Genomic DNA, 10,567 nt, shown 5'->3' on the forward strand with positions numbered 1-10,567 from the left:
GTACATTAAAAGATTAACCTAGTTACAAAAATCCACCTTGGATTTAAACTTTATTTAAATAAGAAACTATTTTTTTATATTTTTAACTGTTTGCCCTTTGTATTAGCATGATATACTTAAAAAACGCTCATATTCTATTAGCAGTACTACCAATGAGGCCAGCTCTCCTATTCATGTAGCTTACATCTTTGTACCATTCCCCTAAACTCCTTCCAATATCCCAAATTTGCTGCCTCTTCCTTACCTGTGGCCATTCCTCCCCTCAAACACTCCCTACTTGCTCAGCGGTGGCTGATGAGGAGCTATAGGAACTACAATTGGTCATCTAGTTTAAGCTTCTCTCGTTGCTTATCCCTGGCTGCCTAGTTCTTACCCTCTACTTACATATCTGGGAATGAACACAGAACAGAATGAGTTCCTCTACAAAATGTGTATTTATTTGTTGGATTTTCTCCTACCCAGCCACTGGGTATTATTAATGCTCCTAGTTCTTACTCACAGATGGGTGAAGCTGGCAACAGATGCAGAACTGGATAGACAAAAAGGCCAGCAGAGAGCAGTGACCCACCCACAGACTCCTTCTCTAGGTGAAGAACACAGGTGAAAACATGGCAAGTGTCCGCTACTTTTCTGCAGCACCTATGCAATCATGAGAGGCCTTCAAACATGGCTTCAGATTTAGCCACTTACTGAATGCAGATAGTACTCCAGTTTATTTGAAAGTTACAGAGAGGCAAAACAAGCATAACACAATGACGCCTGTATTTTCTTTCCTGTTCATGCAAGTGAAACAGAAGCCTGGACCCCTTGGTCCAACAGAACCTTGGACCCCTTTCTGGTTTCACTGATAACAAAACTCTATTCAATCCTGGGAGTATAAGGTCTCACATGTGAAGCCCTCTTTAAAATAATCACATTTAAAATTTGTTAATAAATAGCAGAATTCACCAGCAGAAAGAATAGTCATTATTATCTAAAAAGCAAAAATCAATGAATAGAGAGACCCAGGAATTCACACTACTCCAATTTTAAAATAAAGTTCCAAATGTTCCATCTGGATTTTGCATGGGATCATTTGTGTCACAGGCAAAATATGACAAAAATGATACACTCCCTGACAAGCACTATACATAACCTCCTAAGCCATTAATTAGATGGGTGCTATTTATACACTTAGTATGCTGGATTACACAAAAGCTCTTTACACATACTCTCAATGCCTAACAGTTAGGTCTCTCAGACCTTTAGAATTAATAATCTTACAGTATTCTGTATTAATTAAAACCATGCAATCAAAATTGTATTTCAGTTCAAGAGTCAAGCCCTCCTCTGAAAAATTTAAGCAATCTAATGAAATAATACAGTAGCCTTGAGTCATATCTGATTACACAAGTCTGGAAAAATATTTGTAAAACTTTTTCTAGCTACAGGCTTCAGCAAAGGAAGTTCTGGATGCAAACTACTGCTCTCTTCATACTCCAAAAGCAGAAGCAAACAGTAGCACATGTTGTCATATGAACCGCAGGCAAAAGAAAATGAATTTATGTCAGTTTGCTACAACTGCCTGGAAGGAGCCTGTGATGAGGTGGATATCAGACTCTTCTCCCAGTCACAATTTACAATTTACTGAGTGAAGGTCTTAATTTGATAAATTAAAGTAAATTTGATAAAAAGTTAGGAACACTGACTAACACTTCCCAATTTCAGTTAAAATTATTATAATCCATATAAAACTTGTACATGTCCTTCCTTCTTTTAAGACATAACTAGACAATTTTCCATCTTTCTTGTTGGTCAAAGAAAATTTCAGCTTCTAAAAACTGGTGCTACCAAAGAAGTAATTTAGTAAATTTAATAAGCTGTTTGGTCAAGTGATAAATGAAGGAATAATTTTTTAAAAAAGTAGTTCACAAGTCTGTGTTAACACCCTTTCAGCTCTAGTCAGTTTAATGCAAGGACTTCCTACAATGGAGAAAAAATCTAAATAAGATGATGTTGTCTATAAACATGTGAAGCATTTAAATTTTGTTTTAAAATCCTGGAAGCCTGTGTAAATTGTCTAAACCTAACAGCAGCCTCCATGCAGCAGTAATGATGAGTTTCCCACTCATCCCTATTTTATGCTTTAAGATAAAAGTGGCCCAAATGTGTGTCATTGATTAACAGTAAGTGCACAATGCTGTTAGGTATTGCTGTTTCTGAACACATACCTGAACAGCAATGGGAATTAAGCAGCCCAATGCAGAGGACTGGATTTAAGCAACAAAGCTGGTTTAAAATTACAGTATTCAGATTATTTGAGGTCATACTATAAATCTGCGAGTATATTAACTGGCTCCTGAAAATACAACAGTAAATAACTTCAAGGTTTATACCTGGAATTAGGGAAAAACATAGCAGATTAATTCTTTGTATTTCTAGGAGGGTAAAAAAATCTCAGCCTTACTTGAACTTTGACAAGACCTACATGAAAATCCTATATACTCCTATACATATTTTCTCAGTATTCTCACTAGGTAAAACAAGGCCTGATACAAACAAGTGCCAAATTTTGGTTCTTTCCTTAAAATGATGAGGCTAAGATTGAACAACAAACTTTGAATGACATACAACCAGGACAAGGAATAGTGCATCCAACTTTCTCTGTATTAACACTTTACATACAACTCTTTTGAGAAACCATAAATATGATGTGTTCTCCCCTTTCATGAACTGCAAGCAACCCAGTGGCTGTTCTGCCAAGTTTGCTCAGGCACACAGACTTCCAGCTCAGCTCAGTGTATCAGTCTCTCTGCCTGTGCTAATCCTGGCTGTCTGTAAGGATCCTGAGAACCTCACACTGGACTGTTCAGCCACACATTTCTGCCTCCACTGTAACCTCCTATGCAGACAATTCAATGGCTTCCCAATTTAACAAACACACCGTAATTCTTCCTTACTTTTGAACTTTTTTTGCTGAAGAGAAGTCATTCAAGTAAAGCTTGCTGCAAGCTGAATTAAATTTAGATCCTGAATCCTATTTATTCCCTTTTTATGGTCAACAACCAGCATGCTTTCTGATTGTCCATAAAAGTATTTTGACAAACATAAGAATAGTCAGGAAAAGGATGTATTTGTCATAAAACTTCCGTCAAATTACATAAGAGAGCAAAAAATTGGGTGCACAAGATACTAGTTTTTGCTCTGAATTTCATATTCCCATACAGTATTAGAATTTATGTTCAAACTGTAATTTGATATCAGACATCTTCTGAAGTGGCATCTGTCACTGTCTCCAAAGACTGGAACTGACACTGAGATGCAACACAAAAAGCCTAATGTTATCTCAAATGGCTCTGATTTTATGCAGCGATGCATGATCTTGACATTACAATGCAGCACTGAATAACTCCTACCACTGTTTTATATTATGCATGTAATCAAGTTTATAACTGAAAATATTTTAGGTATTTTCCAAGAGCCACAGTTGGCTCATGCAAGCATTTTCGCATGTTTACACCTTTTTTTATCATGAATGACAAGTGCCCCTAGGACTATTCATAGGAACAGGGCACCAGAGCAGCCCACGGATAGTTAAATGTGGCTAAGGAATCACTTTGTAAGACCCTTAAAACTTCGGAGTCTTTTATTTTTCAACCACACTTGCATTAAAATCCCACCACACCAAAACACTTTGATCTCCAGCTAAACGCCGTGGGATGTTGTACACACAGGGTACAATCCATTACAACCCACGAACAGCAGCTTTGGGGAAGACGAAAGCTGACTAAGAAAAGAAGCGGGCACAGAAATCGCAAACGCGGCCGATCCCGGCAGCCTGAAGCGCTCGGTGCCGGTACAATAAGGAGGCACCGGGCGGTGACGGCTGCAGGATGCACAATTCCAGGCCCCGTCTCCAGGTGGATTACAGCCCGTCACGGGCTGTGCGTGCCCCCCTCCCGAGCCGCGGCCCTCGGCTCCTCCACCGCCGTTCCACCGCCCCGCCGGCTCCGCTCGCGGCACGGCCGGGCCGGCACGGCTCCGGCTCGGGGCGGCCGCGTGGACAGGAGCGAGCCTCGACCCCCCCCGAGCCCCGGGGGCTGCCGGAGCCACGGCGGCTCGGGCGGCCCCCTGCCCCGCAGGCTCCGTGCCCGCCCACACACGCCAGCGGGGAAGGCGGAGGCGCCGCCTGCCCCCAGCCCCGGGCGAGACGTGCCGCGCCCCGCACCACCACGGCCGGCAGGGACGGGGGAGGCCGCAAGGCAACGCGTCCCCCGGGCTGCAGCCGCCGCCCTGCCGCGGCCAGCGCTCCCCGCTCCTCCCGCAGCCGCCACCGACCCCCCGCACCTTGGCTCCGCCTGCCGCCGCGCTGCATCCTCAGCCCCATGCTCCCGGCCGGGCCCGAAGGGGCGGCGCCGGCCGGGCTCGGCGCTGCGGCGGTTCGTCCCGAGCCGCGGGCGGGGCGGCCGGGCCGGGCTGGGGAGGGCAGGGCCGCTGGGCCTCGGGCCCGAAACCCCTGCCCGCGGGGGAGGTTCTGTGCCCGTCCGCGAACGGCCCTCATTACCCAAGCCTTTCTCTTGTAACTTGACGGGAAGTTGAAGAATAATGAACGCCCGGGAGAAATTTACGGCAGTTTGCTGATGTTTGAGGGAACGAGTGACAAAACGAGAGCTTAGAGCGTTGCCAGTGCGTTACACTGAAGAAATTAAGCTCAATGTCTTTGAAAACCAACTGCATTTTAAAAATGAACCACAAAAGAACCTTTTGAAAAGCAGCCCTTGATCGCATCACTGATTAATGTGTGCAGGCCGATGTGCTGGATTTGAACTTTGTGAAGAAGCAATAGGGTGGTATTTACAGTTTGTCTGACAAACTGTATTTCCCTAATGTGAAATCTCTCAGGGCTTTTGTACTTTTTGTGTGAAGATTTTTTTCACTGACTGGCCAAGGGTACTGCAGTCCCTTCCACAGCCTAACGCATCACAAAATCACGTTGTCCCAGATGGAGGGACATTCCCCTTCAGTATCTAGAAATGAGTATTAATTATAGGCTAAATACAGTGTTTTATATGATTTGCTACACTTTCTTACATGCTAGAAAAATTCATTTGAATGTAGCTCAAAATCATAATAAAATCAAAGGAATGTTACTTGAAAACAACTTTTCTTCCTCATTTCTGCCTCAGTCAATGCTCCAACTTGTTTGCACAACACATGTTGGATGAAATCAGTAGTTTATCTGCCCCAGTACTTTGTGTAGACTCTACCAAATACTTCAAAAAAATCTTCCGTAGTAGAACTCTTCACTCTTCTGACTACTGAATGTTGTGATGTCCCTTTTAATTATATATATACCAATTATGAAGTACTTCTTACTAGCCTTAGTTTCTGTTATCCATGTTGTAGTTATCATTTTGGCTGTTTTCTCTAAAATCATCCTTAAATGTAGTTGGTGTCAAATTTGTCAGGGGAGAGGTCAGGGAAGTGAATGTATACCTTGGAAACTCATCGGTCCTCCGTCTTCTGGTGGCCCTCTGTCTTTCTGACTGCTTTTTATATAAAAGCATCAGTTGCCATAGCATTTCAACTACTGTCAACCATAAGGTCACAAACACCTTACCTTCTTGTCAAATCAAAATAATTTTATAGCATTTTCCTTTATGTCTCTTGGATTTGAGTCAATGTCTTGGAAAATATCTACCAGGAAAAATCTACAAAACCAAAAAAACACAATCTAAGAGTTTTGGGGGGTTTTGTTTATTTGTTTTTGTTCATTTTTTTGTTGTTTAATTTTTTGTTTTGTTTGATTTTGTTTATTTTTGTCTTTTGTTTTCTGAAGCAGATAGTGAAATTAGAGATTTGGGGAAAGGGCTTCAGGAAATTATTTAGCATTCTTCTTGTGTTTCAGGGCCTCTGGTTTATACTTTCATTAGTATAAATACATTATACACATTAGTATTAGTATACATTTCATTTCACAATTCAGATTGTTAAATCTGTAGATTTTAAAGGTAGAGATAGTCTTTAAACAATTTCCATTTCAGATACCTGAAGATCCTGGAGAGAAAAAAATAAGTGTACAAGATTCTCACCTCTATGTGGTTGGCTGTAATACTTTCTACTACAGAGATCATGTCACAGAAAACACTTGTCTCTGTTTTTCAAAAACAAAACAAAACCCAAAAAACAAGCCTGCCTATAGTTTTTTCTATACTTTTGAAAGACTTTTTTTGTTTCTTTCTTTTTCTGAAATATCAGTTTCCCAAATACTCAGTTTGTAGTACTCAATATACAGTGTTAGGCTGTTCTGTACAAACCCATATGACAGATTTCTCATAGTCTCTTCCTTATTGTTCCTATGCTTTTTCCCACCACATAGATAATTAAAACACATAAATGTAAGTAGGCATTTTTAGAAAAATTCCCCTGGTTTCTAGGCAACGCTGAGGGAATGTGGAGATTTCTGTTTGTTCTGTTTCAGTCAGCAGTCACAGCATCATAGAGATATCCTGTCTCTGAAATTTTTGACCACCAGTGGCAACACACACGAAAGCTTTATGTATTTCTGATTGGTCTCACTTATGGGTCTGAGGTGACTTTTGGCCTCCTTTGTTCTGTGAGAGTATATATATTTTGAGTGTAATTAAAAAGTAACAGTTTTATAATGGTGTGCACATTAAGTCCCATAACATGCATTAAGCAACAACAACAATAAAAGCCTTAACAAAAATGGAATCAGTTCTGGATTTTGATCTGCTCAAAAAAGTACAGAAATAAGTTGCACTGTTACACTACAATAAGATCACTGCAGAGATCTTACCATTGTTGAAGAGTAACATGTCAAAACCTGTAAGATTTGTCCTTTCCCAGTCTGAAAACAGGAAACATGGCAATCACTGTTGTTGTCTGACAGCAGCAGGCATTTTCCCCTTTTCCTTAGGATGCATTACAACAGAGCATAGTTTTAAAATGTGCCTTCACTGGGAGGGAAGGAAAGGACCAGGTGCATGAGAGTCACATTTGCAAGTGTAGGTGGGCATCTGTCCCCACCCTGGCATGGACTTAGGGAACAACTGCCTTCTTTTCTGCTACTTCTGCCCTCTGTATCATCCAGCGTAGACACCTAACTTCTGTAAAAATGTACAATTCATATATCCAGCAACAAACCAACACAGAGAGAACTATGTCCAAAAAAAGGGAAGTACCCAGTAAGATGTCCACTTTCTTTTGCATGCGTGGCCCAGACAAGTTTCCATTCCTCTGAAAAAGGTGGTGTGTCTGGCAGGGTCTCAAACGGTTACTTGCTTGCTTGGGACAGAGATCTGTTCATAATGTCAGAACTTTGCTTTTGTAGGATTTGGATTTCTTGGAAAAATATTTTGTGTGTACCTTGGAAAATTAATCTGCAGTTCTTTGGAGAGTCCTCCTCTTTCAAGCCATTGATTTTCTATTATGCTTTCTTTTCCTTACAGCAGTCAAATGAGCATACAGGCAGGAAACAGCCCAACAACCAGATCTGCATACTCTATTCACAGAGTATTCTAGAACAGTCCTGAATTCATCACAACATGTGATCATGGAAATAAGTCTCCTGAGTTTACTTGAGTATTTATTTGGCATAAGTGCCCCATCTCAGTGCAGATTGTCACCTGCCTGTGGCTCTGTGTGTCAGTGTTCCAAATCCCTTGTTGCAGCTCTCAGAGGACTGGCACTGAATTGCAGCAATTCCCACCTGGCACATTCAAATCATCAACCTTGAAGTCTGTTCCCCTACAACTACGTGGAAATAAAAACATTTACCTGAAAGATTAGAGCACAATGGTATCTTCTAAATGCATTTAAACAGATTGGCTGAGCAGTTTTCTTTTGCTACCTACTTAGAAAATTCTTGTGTTGAGACAACTGAAGTAGCTTTCAGACAGCTGGTGTGAGGGGAAAAAATAGATTTAATAGCTACTGAAATATGTTGTTTGCTTGTTTTGGATTCCTTTAAAGGATTACTTTTCCAGGAGGAATGGTAGATTCTTTTCTGCCTTGTGTTTGCTGCGTGTTCTTTGGTCATACGGTTCTTCATGTTATTTAAAATCATGTACAGTCTTGAAATATCATTGCAGCTTTCTAAATGATGGAGAGTTATGTGTTTTGGCAGGGCTGCAGACTCCTTCGCTTCCTTCATGGCAATGCATTTAGTTGTTCTGTTGTTGTCTGTATGGCAGCAGTAGTTGTGGATTGTTGTAAAGCTAGGGCTCCACTGGGAAAGATGACGCAAAAAAACTTCGGAGGAGATGATCCATATCTTAAAAACTATGGCTTTTAATACCTTGTGATTTAGAATGCAATAAGGGAGCTAGCCTAAAATAAGAGAGCAACTATAGGAATATATAATGATATAAAGTTTATATGAACACAGTATTAAACTTCCATAAAATTTATCAGCTTAGAATGAAAAGTCTTCCCTGCAGCATATATAGAATAACTGCTACAAAAACCCCTTCAGGATAGTGTACAACTGCTGCTGTGCAGTTGTACGCTATACAACCATTCTTTCTCTTTAGACCTATACAGAGTTTATAATACACCTATAGTGTCATACAAGTCTGTTTTTAGATGTGTCAAGGAAGAAACCTGTATAAATTGTATGAGATGTTATTCTGAGCAGTAATGTAATATCTAGTAGCTGGAGTGACTTGGGATCTGCTTGTATTTCTCCTTGTATTGTGTCATTTTCTGTTTATCTGCTATTCCCATGCAAGTTTGCAGATGGAAGGCTTCTAGGTGAAAAACTGTTCTTTAGTAGGGCTGACTGCTGAGGGCTGTTCATTTCTCATTACTTTAATTAATTTAGGTATTAAATAATGTAGACTGGAATAACTAATTAAATATATTGGAATTTTTAAGGGAAGAAAAGCCCATGTAAATATCATAATTCTGTTGTCTAGAGCATAAGAAATTATTTTTTTTTCTAATTGATTTACCTACTGTGATTCATAGAAATGCTTACTCATACTAATTAATGAGAAACAGAATGATTTTTTTTTAATATTTCAGTGAAGATCAGAAACTTATGACCCAGATTAGACATATATAAATGATACAACTCCAGTAAATTCAATGGACCTATTCCTGCTTAGCCTGGATGGATCATCTATGTCTACTTAGCCCATGTCAGGCAGACAGAAGAATGTCATTGTGACATTTTGTGCGGCCCCTTCACTTTCTACACAGCTACTACAGCATGCTCAGGCTTACCTGGCAATGTATTTTCCATGCACATTCTTCAATAAATGGGATCCTCTGTGCTAAAGAGAGTTCTTCCATCTTTGTCAAGGTCAAGAAGAGAAATTCTCAAGGGTATCTTTAGAATTTTCCACAAAAGGAGGCACAAATATACTATGATTTTCCAAAGCCCTTTGATGCATTTTCAATATCTACATGAATGTGAAAAACAGTTTTACTAGAAATGGGCTTAAATTCCCACTCAGAAGAGCGTGGAGGATTATCCTTAAAAAATACTGTAATATTTATACATTAACTTCATAAAAGCCCATGTGTTTATACAAACTGGAAAATGAAGGAAACAGAATGAGAAAATGGGCGGCATGCAAAGTTTCGTAAGTAATAGCAAATTTGGTCACATTAACCACTTCTAATTATGCGTGAAAGAAAGCAATAGCCAACAAAATGGTCAGAATCAAAATGGAGTGTATGGAGTTTAACTATTTTTCTGTGGAATAATTTTATTAATACTTAGAAAAAAAATCTTTGGAAGAACTACTATAAGTACTTTCTGTTATATTCTTTAGGACTTCCTTTCATCTAAAAGTCATGTTCCAAGGAAAACATCTTCTACACACTAAACTTTTATGTTTTTACTGACATCATAAATTTTCGGGACTATCCAGTGTTCTGATTTGGACAGAACCTGAAATTTACTGGTTTAAAATTTGATATACACCCTTTTTTCCCCCACTCTGTCCATTAACATGTTAAATGTATCAGAAAAGAAAGGAGCTTCAGTTTGATGGATGTTTCACAGACCCAAGGGCCAGGATGCTCAGGGCGTATTCATAGCTTTGTCAGTGACATGTGTGACCTTGTGTACAGCAATTTGGATGTCTTGGTAGGTTGCAGTCTGAATCACCTTAATTCATAGTTGGTAGTAAAAATTTGGATTTAGTGCATTTGTCTGTATTTTTGATACATGCCTTTTTGCACTGTGCTTATGATCAATAGGAACAGAAATGACATCTATCCTTTGAATAATAAATATCAGAATTGCAGATTACATTATATGGATGAGACCTATACACAGAATAATATTTATGCCTAAGATAATGTCACGGAAGCCAGTAGGGCCTGTGATTTTTAATATTAAACATGAATATCTGTAGTGCAGTCTAGCATTTCCATAAAAGTCTAGGAGAAGTTGAATTTAGTCTGAACAAGCAAATCAGTTATACAATATAGAAAGAAAGAAAAACAAAATTAGGATGGAAAGTCTTATGTGTTATGATTGTTTATTTAATAAAAGACAACATCATCATGTAAATCTCTTCCATAAGCTGTTTTATCTCTGTCTTAAAAGTTG

General features: G+C 39.6%; 1 protein-coding gene across 2 annotated transcripts in view; it reads right to left on the minus strand.

Moving 5' to 3' along the window:
* SPATA7 (spermatogenesis associated 7) overlaps window positions 1-4,420 on the minus strand; it is a 31,727-nt gene extending 27,307 nt beyond the window's left edge. For both annotated transcript variants that reach the window (XM_039712875.1, XM_039712874.1), the window contains exon 1: window positions 4,327-4,420. In XM_039712875.1, the coding sequence (XP_039568809.1) occupies window positions 4,327-4,366 (40 nt within the window). In that variant the 5' untranslated portion in view covers window positions 4,367-4,420. The remainder of the gene's footprint in view (window positions 1-4,326) is intronic.
* Between the last annotated feature and the right edge of the window lie 6,147 nt (window positions 4,421-10,567).

The sequence above is a fragment of the Passer montanus genome, unplaced genomic scaffold, assembly GCF_014805655.1.
Source record: "Passer montanus isolate IOZ18808 unplaced genomic scaffold, ASM1480565v1 scaffold27, whole genome shotgun sequence".
NCBI classification, from domain to species: domain Eukaryota; kingdom Metazoa; phylum Chordata; class Aves; order Passeriformes; family Passeridae; genus Passer; species Passer montanus.